Genomic DNA, 20,607 nt, shown 5'->3' with positions numbered 1-20,607 from the left:
AAATGTGGTTCTGCAGTGACTTTACTTTTTTCATCCCTCAGTGTATGAGAGGAAGGAGAAACTCAAATATGCATTCTGGTAGAAGAAGGAGACATCTGGGACATCAAGTGAATAGTTGTAATTACACTACCTAAATAATAGTACTTATCCCAGGCACATTGTAGGCAGGTACTGATTTCTATTTACCTAGATGTTTTTCAGGCTATTCAGTCATTTTTATAATAAGTTACTGATTGACCCATATGTATCAGGTACTTTCCCAGGAATACAGGAATACAAAGAAGATAACTTCCATCCTTGGTTTGCCTATAATTTAGTGAGGGACCAATATCAGGTAGAAGACATTGGTCAGTGGGTTGGGTTTGGAAACCTCCCCACATCCTTGACCCTGCCATCTGCTTCTGGGAATGTGAATTCCCAGGATCCAGCACTGAGTAGAAGGCAGAGGTTGTTTGTCTTTGGGGGAGATGCAGGGATGCTGAGAGAGTGTAAGGGTGCATGCCTGATGCTGAGGGAACTCAGCTTAGGGGATGGAAAAAGAATTCTTTATTGGGAACAGATTTCTGTTATAAAGAAACACTATTTAGGAATAAGTAATACTTAGCCAGGTGAAGGGGTTTTAGGCAGAAGGAAGAATGAGTGACATGAGAGAACCTTTGGGGAAATGTAGGTTTTTCTCTATGACTAGAGCCTAAAGTATGAGAGGCCTGATGAGAGGCGAGGCTACAGAGATAGTCGGGAAACAGGTATTATCATGCTTAGAAGTTTAGATTTTATCCCAAAGATAAGATTTCAATATGGAAAGAAGCATGCTCAGATTTTTGGTTTAGGAAGATGAGGTTGACATCTATATAAAGCATGATTTCCAGGGAAGTGAGACAGAAACCAGTTTAGTGTCTGTTTCAGTAATGCAGTCAAAAAATGATGAGGGCATAAAATAAGCACCCTTGAGATGACCCTGGAGATAAAGAAGAAAGGATGTGTTTGGATGAGATTTAGCGTAGAAGAAGTAGGAGAAAACTAAAGTTTCAGTTAAAGCTAGAAAATAGAGGGAGGATTCCACAAAGAGATTTGGAAGTTTATCATGGATTTGGAGTTAACAGAGTGCAGAGATCTGGGAGTATGCAGAATGGTTAAGAGAAGAGGAAACACAAAGCCTTAGGATAATGAGTTAGAAACTGGCATGTGGTAGGCAACCAATATTTGCTGAATGAATGAGAGAAATGGTAAAGGGCAGAGTCCAAGATGACAGAAATATGAGAGAATTGGCTTGCCTTAAATTTTCAAAAAGACCTATATTATAGTTTTTTTGAAGCTGTTGAGCTGCTCAAAATAACATTGTGAAAATTTAGGTTGTTTATGAAGAAAACCCCATTCACGTAGAGAAGGGATTAGTTCTCTAGATCTGTGCTGACCAGGATGGTAACCATTAGCCACATATGGCTGTTGAGCATTTGCAGTGTAGCTGGTGCCCCATATTGAAATGATAATATTTTGGATATACTGAGTTAAATTAAATATATTAAGATGAATTTCACCTATTTCTTTTTACTTTATTAATGTATCTACTAGTAAAAAGTAAATACGGGACTTGGAATTTATTTCTGTTGGACATTACTGCCCTAAACTCTTGCTTCATGGGAAAAAGACTCAGGCCTTTTTTGAAGAGTTTGAGTTGATTACACCTTAAAATCCTAGCTGAGAAGTGAGATGTAGCACCCCCTGTATTCAGTGTGCAACCAGCTGAAACTTAATTTGATTATGAACAATTTCACTGTTATGATACCATAGTTAAATACTAATTCTGATTCATATTGAGTCTTTGCACTATAGCTGCTTCTGAGCTTAGACTACCTACAAGGGAGAACTTTTCCTTGTTATTTTCTATCATACTATTAATCATTTTAATCTAATTTTAAGATAACTACGTAGTTATCTTTTCTTAATATTGTCTTTACAATCAAAATTCAGATCCTTTATAATCTTGACTTTTCTTTCTGTGAGTCCACAGACTGTGACCCGTAAAGGCAATAGAAAGTGGACATTTTTTTCTTCTTTTGCAGCAGCATCCAAATATACCAGGGCTAATAATAGGACTGAAAGGGACCGAATAGAACTCCTCCAGGATGCAGAACCTTTGGATTTTAATGCAGAAACATTCACTGATGATCCTCTTGAATCTGAATCAGGAAGGTAAGTTCCAGCTTATCATTTTGGCTCCAGCATTCCTCTGAAATGTTAATAACATTCTGACTTGATGAGGTAAACATAAGGAAAGTATTCATCTTTACTACTAATAAAAAGCATATTAAGCAACCTTTGAAACCTTTTTAACACCTTCTAATGCTTTTGTATTTAAAAAATTATAGCATCTATGGTGGTGATTGAAATTAGTATCTTCGCAAACTACTACTAGTAGTATGATAAATAACAAAAAAGAATTGAAATCATTTGGTAGAATCTTAACAATATTTATATGCCTATTTCTGACAATCCCATTTATGAAATGTATCATATTTAGCAATAGTTTACATAGGTATAACTGGGTGGCACACTATTCTAAGCACTTTAACAACAGTAATTGTATTTTATGGTTATAAGTCCAATTGAATTTGCATCCAGAGAGGCTCAGTAACTTACCCAGGATCACACAGCTTGTAAATGACAAAGTCAGGCATTTAAACCCCAGGACTCTGGCTACAGAGTCTGTGCTTTTAGCTACTACACTATGTAGAAATAATTAAACAAAAGCAAAACATCATATGCATGAAGATATTTGCTATAGTATTGCCTATAAATAGCAAAAAGAATATTCTATTTATATTCAACAATCTAGAGTAGTTATTAAATCTGTTAAGTTCCATGATGTATTTTACATCTCCCCACTCCTTTCTTTTTACATCTCTCACCCCACCATATGTGTCATATGTCATAGGCTCTAAAACAGTCATTGGTTGATTTATAATTAGGTAAATCCCTTTGGGATAATATTCTTGGATAATAGGTTCCTGATTTCAGCTACTGAATAGATTTTACAGTTCTTACAAATTATGTAGCCACTTCCTTTTAATGTGTCCTTGTTTTTCTCTCCTTCTTTATTTTTGATGCCTCAGATCATTTCTTTATCCACCTTTCAGGTATCAGCCTGGTGGACGATACCTCTCAATGTCTCGCAGCAGAATATTTGATGATGTTTAAAATCTCTAAGAATATATGGAATAACTAACCAAGATCAACACATAAGTTCAGTCTTTATGAACATCTGTGTGCCCTAGAATTTACACTGAACTCTCAGTGAAAAGTGTCAGGATAAAAAAGGCACTAAAAATTAATGGGATCTTAGTAATAATAGTTTATTGTTCATTGAATAGAGTATCATCTTTTCTAATAAGGTTTGTTACATACCATTCCTGAAGTGTCTGCCTTAGAAGTACAGTTACAGTGGAAGGATTTAATTCATGATTAAGATCAGTATATGTTGAAAACATGTAGTTCAGTTTGTTTCAGATTAATTTTTTTCAGGAAAGTTGTTTCAAAGGTCCAAGGAAGCCATAAGTTATAACTGAATAATATTATACAGTTTTATTATTGTGATTTACATATTTGCTGTTTCTAAAGAGTATGTTGATCCTTTATTTCCCAGAGAGATGGACACCTCAATAACAACCATATTTACAAAACCCATGTCTTAAAACACGGCTTACTTACCAGACATAACTGAATGTAGAAAGCTCTTTTTCACTGCTGTATGCAAATTAGTTAGGTTTTTGCATGTATAATTAAGATTATCCTTCAACTGATAGTGTTTGTATCTTCAGCATGTGTACTATAATCAGGTGATGTATTCTTTCAGTCTTTGGTGGTAACTGGAAATTGTCTTATGCCTTTGGTATTGCTTTGTAAAACATTTTCATTTCAGAGAGAGGTGTTCACCTTTGTCATCTAGCATATTGATTTGAGTTGATTATTCCATTCAAGGAGAATCGTAATTATTAATGGTAAATAGTGGGGTTTTTTAATAACCAAAGAGTCCCACAAAATTCTCTGCTTTTGAAAGGTGCCTGTTTATTCCTTTTGAAAAACAATATCTGGTTATTCAAAGGTAAAAAGTCAATCCATTTACTGTTGTTACTAACAGTTAAATTATAGTTTATAGAAAACAGAAAACAAGTTTAGAATGGAGATGTGTAGTAACTTGTTGGTTAAACATGTTATTATTTAAAATTGAATTTTTTAAACTTTGTGTTTAAGCCAAAGTTAGGTATTATGTTTTAAATCATCAGTGTTTTATTGCACAGTGACTATAGTTGAGCACAACATGTTTGCAGAGAGTTATGTCCCTGAAATATTTGCAACTCTGAGAATCCGTACCTTGGATTCACCCAGTGGTGACTCTACTTGAGCTTGCCCATGGCTGTCTTAGTTTAATACCTATTATCCCACGTAACTTTTAGTAGTGGCCCAGTTTGAAGATGAATTATATAGTCAAATTTGATTATATGTTTCTTGAGGGTAGTTTTTCCCTGAATCATAATTTTAAATGTTTTATTTTCCTCTTTTCTTAATGTTATCATGTAAATTTTTTTAAAGCCACAGTTTTATGCAGTTACTGAGAGGAATAGTGTATCATCCTAATTACCTGATTTTCTTAAATTTTTATGAACTTTGAGATTAGATCCCTTTTAAAATAATTATCAATGGATAGATTTTACTCTCAACTGAAGATTATATAGACTGCTTATTTAAGAACACACACACACACAGCCTTTTATTGTGAAGCATGGTTAGAGAGCAGTAGGCCAGGAGCAGAGATAATTTAACACTGTTTGAAATTCCATGATTGACCATTGAAACCTTGGGCAAATCATGTAACCATTCAGTGCCTCAATTTCTTCATTTTCAAAATGAAGAGGACTCTTGCTCTTTTACCTACTGATCTACCTCACAAAGCTATTGTGAGGGTATTGAGTTGATGTTTGTTTATATGGTGCCGTTTAAAAAGACAAATAAGTTGTTAGCTCAGCTGGTTTTGTTATTTGAAAATAGTGGATGGGAAAAGGATAACCCCAGGAAGGGGTCCAGTTTCTTATTATTACAGAGACGCTTACAAATTCCCAGAGCAAAAGCTCTTTTGGGAATAATTAATCAAATCCTGTGAAAGTAATATTGTTTTATTATTCAGTCTTTGGGTTTACTTTGGAATATTTTCCTTAAGTATAATATTGTTTCTCATCAGGTTTTATCATGAAACTCAGATGCTATTGTAGAAATAGAAGCAGAAAAAGAGAAGAAATGATCCAGTTACGTTTATAACTTATAATACCCTAAGATATATTGATAGAAATATGTAAAGGAATGTACTACTTTATTTTATTGTTAAATTTTTTATGATTATAATAACTTTTGAGTTATTTCCAAAATAATTTTTGGTTGTTTAAGTGATCCAGAGTATTCAACTTTTTAAGCAGAATTTATCTTACAGGATTTCATATATAATCATATAAGAAGGTTACCTAGCTAGGTAAATTTGTGTTTAGAAGGTAATGCTTTAACCCCTGAAGACTAAGAGTTCATTGCTGGGGAAGTGAGTTAATGTTCATTAAGCCACCTTGTAAAAACCTGTAATAAGAACAAAAGTTTTCTGTTTTGAGAAGCTTATTAAAATATAATGATATCTACTGCAAAACGTTACTACCAAATTCATACACTTTACATGCAAAGTACATTTCTTGAAGAATTACTTCTGGCAATTACCTTGTGAGGTGTTGCTTACATAATAATAGATATCTGGTTAAATTTTCTAAATTATTTTTCTAAATAATGTTAGGTAAGGATATTCTAAGCCAGTAGTTCAAAATAACCATTGCAGAAAATAACAATTAATAATCTATTAATTTCATGAATCTGTAAGTTGCTCATTAACTTTTGTAACTATATCAGTAATTTCTTATTATCAATAGAGCACTTTTCTAAAAATCATTATTAAAATAAGCCTAATTATTAGAATTTGTTCTCTTACCAAATGAACGCAGGGGCTTTGGAATAATTTCATCACACAAGAGGCCCTCATTTCACAAGAGTGTTAAGAGCTAAATCAGAACATTCAAGGGTTTTTCATTTATAAAGAATAGATCAGAGAGTTTGACAATCGAAACTTTCTTTAAAAAAATGCTGCCAATTGATTTGTTTTTGGACACTACTATTTGATTAGATTATCAGTTCTTAAATTTATGCTGGTTGTGTGCCCAAATGAAATTAAATGTGGATAGGAAAGTCAGTGTGAGTGTTTTTTAAGTATATTTTAGAATATCAATGAAGGGATTCTTTGATGTACAATAGCAAACCTCATTTTTTTATACCTTTAGTAGATTTAGAGAATGTTCTTGATTTTTATGTTGATTACTATTTTAAAGGAAAAATAAGCTCTCTATAATTATAATTCATACTGTTCAGTAATGTGAGATTTATACTTGTGATTTGTGTGGGCAATGCCTGAAAAATCACAGGGATAAATATATTTGCACTAGAGGCAAAACATGTCCCTGAAAAATCTTAACATACTTGAATCTCCAAAATACAATGGATTGTATTGTATTAAATTCTAAATGTTGAGAAGTAAATGAATTTAGAGTTTTATCTTTCCTTTCTTTTCTTCCTTCTTCCCTTCATTCCTTTTATACCTTCCTTCCTCTCTGAAGCCTCTCTTTATAGTATGACTTCTAATGTGCTGACAGAGTTTTTTTCCATTTGTTTTTTGTGTACAGTTGTTTTTGATGACAGTACACTCAGAAGGTTCTTACTACAGATCCCACTACTTGAATAGCAGTATTGCACTTAAAGTAGTGAAATAGATTTTGCTAGACAACTAAGCAACATCTGAATGTAAATGTGATGGATGCTAGCTCAGTGTGTTGTCTTTTTCTCCACTAAGTAGGACACTTCAGTAAAATGAATTATTCTCAGTGTAAATGTTTTAGCATAAAATTAGACTTCCAAAACCAGTAATTGTTAAAAACAAAACAACCAAACAAACCCAAAACATTAAGAACCTTGAGGCCTCTTTTTATGAAAAAGAGTTCGTAAATAATATACATCATTGTCAAAGTTTTCATTAAAGAGAGGTTGGAACAATATGAGAGGGTTACAGGAAGCCTTCTGAATTGTGAATTCCCTTTGTGTGGGGTACTTCTTTCCAACTCAGTGACTTTTTTCCTGCTCAGAGACCTGGAAGACTAGGCAGTGTTATCCCCTGTACTAACTCCTGGAGACCAGGTCCTGTGAGCCATCTCCACCATCAGAGCAGCCACTAGCCCTGTCCCATCGCCAGTCCCATTGCAATGGGAACATAGCCTCACCCCTAATTCCTTTCATGTTCAGCCTGGTTTTCCTAACATTTTATTTTCACTTTCAAAAGATTTGTCCATTGAGGTTGATCACAATTTTAAATTTGTTAATAAAGCAAGAATATTGGCATGTTCCTCTTCTCATAGATATCCTAAAAGACTTTTGTTTTTAACACACTTCCTGGTGAGAATTAACCTTTTTTCCTGTGAAAATCTTTTCTTTTGTGATTATCCTGATCTCACATCATTTTGCAAAAGGAGATTTTTACTGTACTTAGTGCAAAAGAGTAGAAAGAATGGTTTACTGTGGCAGACATATGGAGAATAAAGTCATAATTTGTTCATCTGACTGTACAACACCATTTTGGAGTTGATATTATTGACATAAATCTTATCAACCTAATCACTTAGAGCTGTATTTCTCAAAAGAATGCTGGCTAGCATCTTCCCTACTTAGTACACCAAATTGTAGGGGAGAGACTATTTTTTTTTTTAAAGCAATCCAATGGATTTGTTTTTGTCCATATTTTGAACACAACTTGAAGGATTTTTCTCGTTTAGAAGATAGAGAACATGTGGACCTGTCTTTTAAATTACTGTAATCTAATATATATGTTTATAAATTATAGCATTGAAAAAAGAGCTCTAATATTGATGTTGTTACCTTCTGGTATTTAATTTTTATAAAATGTTTTTGTAAGTAACTAATTGTAGCATTGCTTTTAAGTAGTTTAAAAATCTTTCTCAAATAAGTTCTGCCCAGAACCTGATTCCTTAGGGCAATACTCTAAAGTTCAGTAGTCCAGTATGAGTTTGAAATACTCCTACATCTCTTCAGTATCTTTTTATATATACCAGTACCCAAGCAAAGTATACCAAATGCCTAATTTCTGTGTTGCATTAATAAAGTACTTGTTATTTATCTAATTCAGTGGATTAGGTGAAATAGAAGATAAGTCTTTCAAATGTGCATCTGATCATAATTTTCAAAATGTTCATTATGTTCATTTCTGGTGCATGATGCCAATTTATCTTTAATCAGCTACTACTACCTGGTATGTAATGGCACATGTTTTCCTTTCTGACTAATGGGTTGTAGATGTAACTATTTTTCTCTGCAGATTCTCACTAAATATGTATTTGAACAAACCTGCAAAGTGCTACCTATAAGTAAGTTAGCATCTTTGACCTTATCTATGCATAATGTTCTCTTAGTTTGGTTTTGACAAACTCATGGACTTGGAATTGCTTTGTAGTATTTTAACTTATTGTGATGTAATGAATTTTTTGAAATGTTTATTTGATTAGCTGTTAAAATATCGGATTATGTAGCTTTGCATGAAATAAAGTACATTTCTACAAGTTAACTAAGAATTTTGCTGATTATGTGTTTTACTTCATACCACCTTTGAGATTAAACTCTTTTTAGTAGACTAAGGCATTTTTTGTTCCTTACAAATTTATTAACAGCTATCACAAAAGAAATGTTTTAAGATAAATAATTAAATACTGTACTTTAGGTTCCACATTACTTTATCTTGTGTTTATAATTAAAATAAATAATTGTTATAAAACAAATATATATTAATGCATATACGTGGAATCTAGAAAAATAGTACAAATGAACCTATTTGCAGGACAGGAATAGAAACGCAGATGTAGGGAATGGATGTGTGGACATGGGGAGGGGGGAGGGGAGGGTGGGATGAACTGGGAGATTAGGTTTGACATAATTACACTACCATGTGTAAAACAGATAGCTAGTGGGAACCGGCTGTATAGCACAGGGAGCTCAGTTCGGTGCTCTGTGATGACCTAGATGGGTGGGATGGGGGGTGGGGAGGGAGGGCCAAGAAGGAGGGGATATATGTATACATATAGCTGATTCACTTCACTGTACAACAGAAACTAACACAACATTGTAAAGCAATTATACTCCAATTAAAAAAAAAAAACTAGAGCAGAAATCAATGAAGTTGAAAACAGGAAAACAATAAAGAAAATCAGTGAAACCAAAAACTGAGTGTATGAAAAGATCAATAAAACTGATGAAACCCTAGCCGGGCTGACAAAGGAAATAGAGAGTTGCTTACCCATATACCAAAAAGAACAATGGAAATTTGAAATTAAAAACACAACACCATTTACATTCATCCTAGCTAATACAATAAGACAAGAAAAGGAAATAAAAGATAAACAGGTTTGGAAGGAAGAAATAAAACCGTGTTTGTTTGCAGATGATATGATCATCTTTGTAGCAAACTAAAAGAATTGACCAAAAAAAAAAAACTTCCTGGAATACGTAATTATAGCAAGTTTGCAGGATATAAGATTAATATGCAAAAGTGAATCACTTTCCCTTTTACCAACAATGGAGAAGTAGAATTTGAAATTAAAAATAATACCATTTACATTAGCACCCCCCAAAATGAAATACTTAGGTATAAATGTAATAAAATATATCTAAGATCTATGTGAAGAAAACTACAAACCTCTGTTGAAAGAAATCAAAGAACAAAATAAATGGAGAGAGATTCCATGTTCATGGATGGGAAGACCCAATATTACTGGGATGTCAGTTCTTCCCAAATTGATCTATAGATCCAATGCAATTCCAGTTAAAGCCCCAATAAGTTATTTTGTGGATATTGACAAACTGATTCTAAAGTATATATGGAGAGGCAAAAGGCCCAGAAGAGCCAACACAATACTGAAGGAGACCAAAATCGGAGGACTGACACTACCCAACTTCAAGACTTACTATAAAGCTACAATTATCAAGACATTGTGGGATTGGTGAAAAAATAGACAAATAGACAAATGGAACAGAACAGAGAGCCCAGAAATACACCCACGTAAATATAGTGAATTGTTTGACAAAGGAACAAAGGCAATTCAATAGAGGAAGGATAGTCTTTTTAACAAATGATGCTGGAACAATGGATAACCACGTGTAAAAAGTCTAGACACTAACTTTACACCTTTCACAAAAATTAACTCAAAATGGTTCATGAACCTAAAACTATAACACAAAACTTCTAGAAGGTAACATAGGAGGAAATGTAGGTGAACTTGGGCTTGGCAACCAGTATATATATCACACAAAAATGTGTGTATATGTGTACCCAGAGACATGTACAAGGATGTTCATGGTGCTACTCACAGTTACTTCAACCATAAATAATTCAATCAACAGAATGAGTTTATTTATTCAACATGATGGATATATGCATGAATAAGTGGAAATGATTAATTACAGCTATGTAACAACACGGTTGAAACAGATAATGTGGATCCAAAGAATTCAGATGTGAAAAAATAATATAGTGTGATCCTGTTTATATAAAGTTAAAAAAAGATAAAACTAAATTGTAGACTTAAAAGATGAATGCTTTGTAGTAAAATCATAAAGAAAAAAGAAACAAGGAAAAGATTACCATACGTGTCATGCTGTTGCTTACCTTTGAGGAGGAGAAAGGGATTAGTGATTGCAATAGAGCACAAGAGAGGTTTCTGGATTGCTGCCTGTGTTCTCTTTCTTGACTTGGGTGGGTGGTTTTACAGGTGTCCACTTGGTAATGAATCACTGAATAGTACGTGCTTTTATGTGTGCTTTGCTATATGTACCTTTTATTTCATAATAAACTTAAAAAATATAGAGATTTAAATTACATAACTTATACCATATAAGTTGGGAGTGGAGGAAACTGCATTATAGTGTTCTAAGGGAGTAGTAAAGAGGTTGCTTAAGCCAGATTTTCAGCTGAGGATGCATGCTACAATAATCATTAAAAGAACAGAAATAGGATATAGATACAAATAAAGGAAAAATGGAATGATAAAAAATTCAAATCAAAACAGCAAAAGAATAAAAATAACCCTAAAACTAGACTTTATTGTTTTGAAATGCATACATAGTTGAGAAAACTATAAAGAAAGTCATGTGAAGTGATTTACTATATTATTAAGTCAGTATGCTTCTGATAGGGATGGGACATTCAAAGATATCACTCAGAGAGGCTCTCGGTTACTAAGGGCAATGTTTTGTTTCTTATACTTGGGCATTTTTTACAAGCATTTTTCTATTTATACTTATTTACTATACATTTATATTTTATGCACTTTTCTGAATGTGTCTATATTTCAAAATGTAAAGGGTTTCTAAAAAGAAAAATCAGCTTCTGTAAATCACATTAATAGTTGAAAGAGTAAAATTGCATGATCATCTCAAACAGATGCAGAAAACATTTTGATATAATTCAGCGCTTATTTTTTTTTTTAATTAATTAATTTATTTATTTATAGCTGTGTTGGGTCTTCGCTTCTGTGCGAGGGCTTTCTCCAGCTGCGGCAAGTGGGGGCCACTCCTCATCACGGTGCGCGGGCCTCTCACCATCGCGGCCTCTCTTGTTGCGGAGCACAGGCTCCAGACGCGCAGGCTCAGTAATTGTGGCTCACGGGCCCAGTTGCTCCGCGGCATGTGGGATCTTCCCAGACCAGGGCTCGAACCCGTGTCCCCTGCATTGGCAGGCAGATTCTCAACCACTGCGCCACCAGGGAAGCCCCCAGCGCTTATATTTTTTAAAGTTCTATTTTTTAAAAAACATTTTTTTCTGATGAAGAATGGATATCTGCATGCATATGTATAGACATGTATATGTATAAATAAGAACCCCAAACTACTGCAAAACAATCTTGAGAAAGAAGAACAGAGATGAAGGAATCACACTCTCTGACTTCAGACTTTGCTACAAAGATACATAATCAAAACAGTATGGTACTGGCACAAAAACAGATACCTAGAACAATGGAAAAGAATAGAGACCCCAGAAATAAACCCATATACTTACAGTCAATCTATGACAAAGGAGGCAAGAATATACAACAGTCTTCAATAAGTGGTGCTAGGAAAACTGGACAGCTATGTGTAAAAGAATGAAATTAGAATATTCTCTAACACCATACACAAAAATAAACTCAAGAGGTATTAAAGACCTAAATGTAAGACTGGAAACCATAAAACTCCTAGAAGAAATCATAGGGAGAACACTCTGACATAAATTGTAGCAATATTTTTTTGGATCTGTCTCCTAAAGCAAAGGAAATAAAAGCAAAAATAAAATGAGACCTAATTAAACTTAAAAGCTTACGCACAGCAATGAAAACCATAAACAAAACAAAAAGACAACCTACAGATTGGGAGAAAATATTTGCAAATGATACTACTGACGGATTAATTTCCAAAATATACAAGCAACTCATATAACTCAACATCAAGAAAACAAACAACCCAATTTAAAAAATGGGCAGGGACTTCCCTGTTGGTGCAGTGGTTAAGAATCCGCCTGCCAATGCAGGGGACACAGGTTCAATCCCTTGTCCAGAAAGATCCCACATGCCGTGGAGCAACTAAGCCCGCAAACCACAACTACTGAAGCCCGTGCACCTAGAGCCCGCACTCCTCAACAAGAGAAGCCACGGCAATGAGAAGCCCACGCACCGCAACAAAGAGTAGCCCCCACTCACCGCAACTAGAGAAAGCCTGTGCGCAGCAACAAAGACCCAGTGCAGCCAAAATTAATTAATTAGTTAATTAATTTTTTTGAAAAATGGGCAGAAGACCTAAATAGACATTTTCCCAAAGAAGGTATATAGATGGCCAACAGGCACATGAAAAGATGTTCAACATCACTAATCATCAGGGAAATGCAAATCAAAATCACAATGAGATACCACCTCATGCCTGTCAGAATGGCTATCATCAAAAAGAACACAAATAACAAGTATTAGCTAGGATGTGGAGAAAAGGGAGCTCTTGTACACTGTTGGTGGGGATGTAAATTGGTGCAGCCACTGGGGAAAGCAGTATGGAGGTTTCTCAGAAAACTAAAAATAGAGCTACCACATGACCCAACAGTTTTACTCCTGGGTATATATCCAGAAAAACACAAAAACACTAATTTGAAAAAATACATGCACCCCAATGTTCATAGCAGCATTATTTACAATTCCCAAGATATGGAACCAAACCTAAGTGTCCATCAACAGATGAATGGATAAAGATGATATGGTATATATACATACAATGGAATACTAGTCAGCCATTAAAAAGAATGAAATTTTGCCATTTGCAATGATATGGATGGACTTGGAGGGTATTATGCTAAGTGAAATAAGTCAAAGACAAGTACTGTATGATATCACTTTTATTTAGAATCTAAAAAATACAACAAACTAGTGAATATAACAGCAAAAACAACAAGAACAGACCCACAGATATAAAGAACAAACTAGTCGTTACCAGTGGGGAAAGGGGGAGGGGCAATATAAGGGTATGGGATGAAGAGGTACAAACTATTATGTATAAAATCTACAAGGATATATTGTACAATACAGAGAATATAGCCAATATTTTATAACTATAAATGGAGTATAACCTTAAAAAATTGTGAATCACTATGTTGTACACCTGTAACATATATTGTACATCAACTATTTCAATTAAAAAATAATAAATGAAAAAAGACAACAATGAAAATATAAGCATACTTTTTTTCTGATAAAGGATGCATATCTACATGCATATATATAGACATATATATGTATAAACATGAATGCAAAACTACTGCAACTGTCATCCTTAATGCTATAATCTTTACCTTTAAGACCCAGAGCGGGGCTTCCCTGGTGGCGCAGTGGTTGGGAGTCTGCCTGCCAATGCAGGGGACACGGGTTTGAGCCCTGGTCTGGGAGGATCCCACATGCCGCGGAGCAACTAGGCCCGTGAGCCACAGTTGCTGAGCCTGCGCGTCTGGAGCCTGTGCTCCACAACAAGAGAGGCCGCGATGGTGAGAGGCCCGCGCACCGTGATGAAGAGTGGCCCGCGCTTGCCGCAACTAGAGAAAGCCCTCGCACAGAAACGAAGACCCAACACAGCCATAAATAAATAAATAAATAAATACTTAAAAAAAAAAAAAAAAGACCCAGAGCAAGCCAAGGATGCTTACTGTCACCACTTCTATTCAACAGTGTATGTTCCATAATCATAAGAAGAGAGAAATAAAAGGCCTAAGAATGAGAAATGAAGAAACAAACTTTTATTTACTCTGACATGATTATGTATGTGGAAGATCCAAAAATACACAAATTATTAGAATTGATAAGAAAGTGGCATCTCTTAAGGTGGTGTTTGGAGCCTCTGAACCCTGGTTAAGTCACAGACCTCCAGTAAACCCAAACCTCAGTCTCATATTTGTTTTAAAAAAGGGTGAGTGGTGAGTGGGATGGTTTATAATACAATGCTTATCAGTGTAGCTGTGAGGATTATAATCAAATAATGTACTTGGAAGTCTCCAGCAAAATGTTACCCCACAGTAGATATTCATTTATTAAGAAACACCAATCAGGCTTCCCTGGTGGCACAGTGGTTGAGAATCTGCCTGCTAATGCAGGGGACATGGGTTCAAGCCCTGGTCCGGGAAGATCCCACATGCCACGGAGCAACTAGGCCCGTGAGCCACAACTACTGAGCCTGCGCGTCTGGAGCCTGTGCTCCGCAACAAGAGAGGCTGTGACAGTGAGAGGCCCGTGCACCGCGATGAAGAGTGGCCCCCACTTGCCGCAACTGGAGAAAGCCCTCGCACAGAAACGAAGACCCAACACAGCCAAAAATAAAGTAATTAATTAATTAAAAGAAAAAAAAAAAAGAACAATTACTAAAACTTAAAAAAAATCAAAAAAGAAACACCAATCATCTGTGTGGTTAAGCTCATCCTCTTCCTTCAGGCTCTTATCTGGAAGTCATTTCTGAGGGAACATCCCTGCTTAATTTTTTCTTCCTAGCACTTAGCACTATCTAACATAATATGTGCTATTTCTCATCTCTCTTCTCAGACATAAGCTCCAAGAGGAATTATTTTTGTTTGCAGAACCACCTGTGCCTGACCCATAATAAGTGCTCAATAAATTTGTGTTGAATCAGTAGATAGATGGGTTAATTTACACAGTCACCATCCTGCCCTGATCTGAGCTACTGCATTATAGTAGGTAACGGGGAGTATTTACTAGGATACTAAATGGGAAGAGCCTTGTGACACCTTTTAAACCTCACCACCTGTCAGTCTCTTCCCTGTGGAGAGAGGGGAGGGTTGGAGATTAGATGTGTGACTATTAGAATTAGTAAGAAGGGTAATGGAGCGCCCAAAATTTGGGAGAGAGGTCCAGAAAGGGAGAGCTGGGAATACTGAAGGCAGACTCCGGGTATCCTGAGTTGGCATTCTGGGCCAGCGCTGCTCAAAGTGTCACTTGCCCACCTTGAAGAGGAACTTTTCTTTTCTCTACATGAAGACTTGCTTTTTGTAGAGACTCTCCAGCCCTGGATTTCTAGGCAGGATTTCTCAAAACTATCCCACATGTTTTTAACTGTTTTTTTAAACATAATTAAAGTCTCCCAACTGATTTACATGAAATAGGTAGTAGCATACAGACAGAATCACTATACTAACTGCTAGACTAATTAGATTGTGTCTACACTTTCATAATGCCTAGTTCTTTCCTTTGAAACCCTTAACATACTTATTATTGTTTAATCTGTTATTTTTAATGATTTGCTCAATATCTCTTTCCCAGTCAAACTGTAAGCTCCATGAGGACAAAGGTCATGTTTGCCTTGCTTACTACCAGGTCCACAGAATGTATCATAGTGTACAGCACATAGTAGGCAGATGGTAAACATTTACTGCACTATCTAAAGATCGAGATTTATAGACATATTAGACCAAAGTATAAATTACATCTTTCTTGACTAGGATTTTGCAGTTAATGAAACCTTTGCTACTGTTCCAGGTATAACTTGGAAAATTATTCTCATTCAGTCACTGAATTCAAGAAGACTCCTTACACTATCTCTTTCTGGCCTTAAGCTAGCTGTCTGCTTTTTTTTTTAACCGATCCAATCAGAAGACCCTCATCAAACCTAGTATAGCCTAAACTGACTATGCATTTGGTCACATTTATTCTCCCCTCATAACCTCGTGTTCTTTTGGAAGAAGCCTACCTACCTGTCCCACTGCTGAAATGACAAGCCAGCTTCCTCTTACTTGCTCCCAATAATTATCAGTAATTATCCTCAAAGGAAAGATTTCTTATTGAAACAGAAATTTTAACAACTTTTGTCCCAACGTTAGTTCACTCCATCTTCTTCTTTCTCTTGAACCAATTGTAAATGTACTTGAATCATTTAAATATATGTGAACGGTGATATACCCTGTGTCCTTATGTTAGGGTAAATGCATGTTTGCCTTCTGTCTCCCTCCAGAACAGTTACTGTCAACCCTGGCTTCATATTAGAATCACCTGAGGAACTTTGAAAGCATACTTATGTCTGGGTCCCATTTCAGAATGTCTTATGTAAATGATTTTTGGTGAAGTCCAGGCATAGATGTAAAAGTCCCCAGGAATTATAGCCCACAAAGTAGAGACTCTACCCTCCACAAGCAATGATTCTATCTCCCCCAACATCTCTTACCAGGGAGCACAGGGCAGGGCTCTCTCCTCAGGGTTTTCTCTAAGTGTCGGGCCTTCTCTTTAGCAAAAGTGGTCATAGTTGTTTGCTGGTCATTCAGTTCATCAGTTGACTGCCTGATTCCTGGGCTTGGGAAGTGAGAATCTCACTTTTCAGCCAATATACTGGGTCCTGAGATCATAAGTGTAGAATCCCTTAGGTGGGGCATTTGTCAAATGCTCTATAAACTAGCAAATGTTTAAACATTATTAAAAGAAAAGAAAATGAAGCCCCAATAAAACAAAGTAAAACCTCAAGTAAACGCTGACACAGAATATTAATCCTCAGCAGGATTTTCAGAATCTGCATCACAGAAGAGGCCCTTAGGGATGAAGAAAAATATGAAGTCCTCATTCACTGCCTCTTAAACAGGACCCCCAGGCAAGTGACTTTTTTGAAGGATTTGCTGCCAATGGAATGTGAAGACATCTGTTGGCCCAATAGTTGAAAGCAAGAGACTGGCAGATGTCACTGGCACACAGCTTTTAGAGTCGTTTCAAAAAAAAAAAAAAAAAATTGCTGTTCCTTCACTTGTGTTCATGAGACCCTGTGACATCTCCCAGAGCAGGAAGACCATTAAATGATGGGTACAATTTAGATGAGGGGAAGAAGGAAGAAAGCATAATGGCAGAAGGAAGAAAGCAGGAACACTCTAAGCACCAGAAAGAATTGTAGCAAAGACAAAAACAAGGAAATGGGTAAATGCGGGTTTATCACTTAAAGAAATTGCTAAATAGTTCTCCAACCTTTGGCCCTGTACACATCCTTACCAACATTTGGTGTTGTCAGCCTTTTTAATTTTAACCATTCTGGTGAGGGTGAAATGGTACCTCTAGTTTCAGTTTTCATTTCCTTCATCTCCAATGATGTTAAACATTTTTTCAGGTGTTAGTAGCTGTTTTTATATCTTCCTTTTTGAAATGTCTGTTCATCTTTAGCTACCCCCCCCCCTTTTTATTTTTTGAGTTCTCTCTCTCAGATCCTACTCAGGTCCACACACTCAGCTCCAGAAACCTCTATCATAGAGGAGGTCAAGTCAGTCTACCTCTTTCCTTCCCCTTTGCCTTATAAAACAAAACAAACAAACAAAATAGCCCAGTTTTTAGTTAGGTTGTTTGTCTTTTTATTATAGTTTTGTAGAAGTTCTTTTTATGTTATGGATAGAGATCTTCTATGGATTGCCTGTTTATTTTCTTACTAGTCTTTTGATGAACAGAAGCATTTATGTTTGATGAACCCTGGTTTATCAGTTTTTTTGTTTATGATTTAAGAAATCTTTGCTATCTCCAGATCAGAAGGGTATTCTCCTATGCTTTCTTTTTCTATGGGTTTTATAGTTTTAGATTTTACATTTAGGCCCATGATCCATCTTGAATTAAAGTTTGTGCATAGATGTTTTAGGGGATTATGATCTTTTTAAAAATATAAATATTTAGTTCTTTTGTCTTCAGAGCAGCTTTCTGGGATTGTGTGTGTGTGTGTGTGTGTGTGTATGTACGTTGAATTTATAGACAAGTTTTGGGAGAATAGAGATCTTAACAATTTTGAGCTTTCAGAGCCATTAACGTTGCACATCTTTTGATTTCGGTAATGCTTTGTAGAGTGTAGAGGTCATGAACTTTTTTTTTTTGGTTAGATTTAATCTTAGGCATGTAAAGTTTTTATATTTCAATTTCCATTAGTTTTTGCTATTAGATAGAAATACAACTGATTTTTATACATCAACCTTGAGTCCTGCAATTTTGATGAACTGACTTATTCTATTGGGACTTTTTGTAGCTTCCAGAAGGGTTTTCTATGTACACAACAGTGTCTCTGACAATATCAGTTTTCTTCTTCCTTCCCGATTATTTAATTAATTAATTAATTAATTCATTTATTTATGAACTGGCTAGAGTTTCTACCATGTTGTTGAATAAAAATAGTAAGAGCAGGCATTTCTGCTTTGTTCCTATCTTAGATGGAAAAAGTTCAATGTTTCACCATTAAGTATGATTATAGACCAAGATTTATAAAATATATGCCTTTTATCACATTGAAGAAATTACTTTCTATTGCTAGTTATGCTGAGAGTTTCTATCATAAAAGGGTATTGAGTTTTGTCAAGAAAACAAAGTGGCTTCTCATATATTTAAAGAGAACAACACATACAGTGTAAGTTTTATGAGTGCTACATGAGTTGTGATGTCAATGAATGTGTCAGAAATTTGGAGAAGAGGGATATTATTTGGTGGGTGAGAAAAGTTTGCTCAAGGAAAGGAAGAGACAGAGACAGAGATAGACATAGGGAAACACAAAGAGAAAACAGATGAGAGAAGCAAAGAGACATGAGGGGATAGAGAGAAGGAATGGAATAATGGAATGGATAGATGGAATGATGGATGGATGGATGGATGGATGGATGGAGATATATGCCTTGCCTAGCACTATTCTCTACAGAATTCCCTGGGTTCTAGTCTTCCCTGGGTTCTGGCTGAGTCAAGGAGTCTCTATACAGAGGCAAGGCTTGGAATCCTTGGGTGTGTAGCAAGCAAAGTCATCTTCACAGTGGCTCCAACACACTTTAAGTCCCTTTGGTATTTTCTTCTGCCTTTTCTGCTTTCCTTGTTGTTCTGAAACTTTTCATCCTGGAATGTTCTGCCGTCTTTGTTATTTGCAACAGGGCACCCTCACGTTCACCTTTTTGTCACCCATGGTGGGATAAATAGTGTCATAGAGGCCATCCAACATGGCATGCCCATGGTGGAGATTTCCCTCTTTGGAGACCAGCCTGAAAACCTGCTCCGAGTAGAAGCCAAAAATTTCGGTGTCTCCATCCAGTTAAAGCAGATCAATGCTGAGACATTGACTCTGAACATGAAGCAAGTCATAGAGGACAAGAGGTGTGCAGCGCTCTGGGCTTGTGGTTACTTACACTGAATGAAGACGTAAACCACAATGGGCACCGTGTGGGTCTTCTTTGCAGTAAAACTGAAATTTCCAGGATGTGAAATAATATGTGTGTGATGCTAACAGCTGACTTGTTTCCTATGAGAGGAAGACTAGAGCAGTTTAGGTTAGATGCTGAGAATTTTATACCTTCTAGTTGTGAGGAACCTGAACTACTGACACAGGGTGTCTTTGAGAGGTCTTCTACTTTGGAGGTGCTTATAGTAGAATTCCAACTGAGGCAGGAGGTTGCCTTTCTGTTCCCAATATCCCACACTGCTCCCCACCTCAGCCGTTTTGCCTGTGCTGCTCCCTAGAAAACACATTCCCTTCTCTTCACAGGGTTGGCTCCTTCATGACATCGAGGTCTCATCCCAATGTCACCTGCTCAGAGAGACCGTCTTTCTCTGATAGTCCTAAAGCCTTCTCTCCTATCCACCTCAATTATAGCACATTATTTTTTTCTTAACATGTCACAGGATCTGTAATTACCCATTTCTTTATGTTTTAATTTATTGGCTGTCCCCCACACTAGAAAGTAGAGAGTAAGCTCACCCAGGACAACAGCGTGTGTCTCGTGTTTTCTGCTATGTTCCCAGGGCTCAGCACAGGGCTTGCCACAGAGTAAGTTTGAATGGATTCCTGTTAAGTGAGTCAATACAAAGGGGCCCATTGATCACTTAAGAAATTTTCCAACCAGCACAATAATCTCATGTGAAGAGGAAAAATATATTTTCTTTCTTATAATGAAGAAGGACTAAAAAAGTTAGAGCT

General features: G+C 35.9%; 1 protein-coding gene across 7 annotated transcripts in view; it reads left to right on the top strand.

The window, feature by feature from the left end:
* LMBRD2 (LMBR1 domain containing 2) overlaps positions 1-19,704 on the top strand; it is a 56,580-nt gene extending 36,876 nt beyond the window's left edge. For 2 of the 7 annotated variants that reach the window (XM_082382294.1, XM_082382293.1), the window contains 2 exons: positions 2,064-2,193; positions 3,138-8,717. In XM_082382294.1, the coding sequence (XP_082238420.1) occupies positions 2,064-2,193; positions 3,138-3,198 (191 nt within the window). In that variant the 3' untranslated portion in view covers positions 3,199-8,717. The other 5 variants (XM_082382296.1, XM_082382291.1, XM_082382295.1 and 2 more) reach the window with 5 other exon arrangements.
* The last annotated feature ends 903 nt before the right edge of the window (positions 19,705-20,607 follow it).

This window comes from Balaenoptera borealis (assembly GCF_965194805.1).
Source record: "Balaenoptera borealis genome assembly, chromosome: 2".
NCBI classification, from domain to species: domain Eukaryota; kingdom Metazoa; phylum Chordata; class Mammalia; order Artiodactyla; family Balaenopteridae; genus Balaenoptera; species Balaenoptera borealis.
This window is presented reverse-complemented; position numbering and strand designations above follow the sequence as displayed.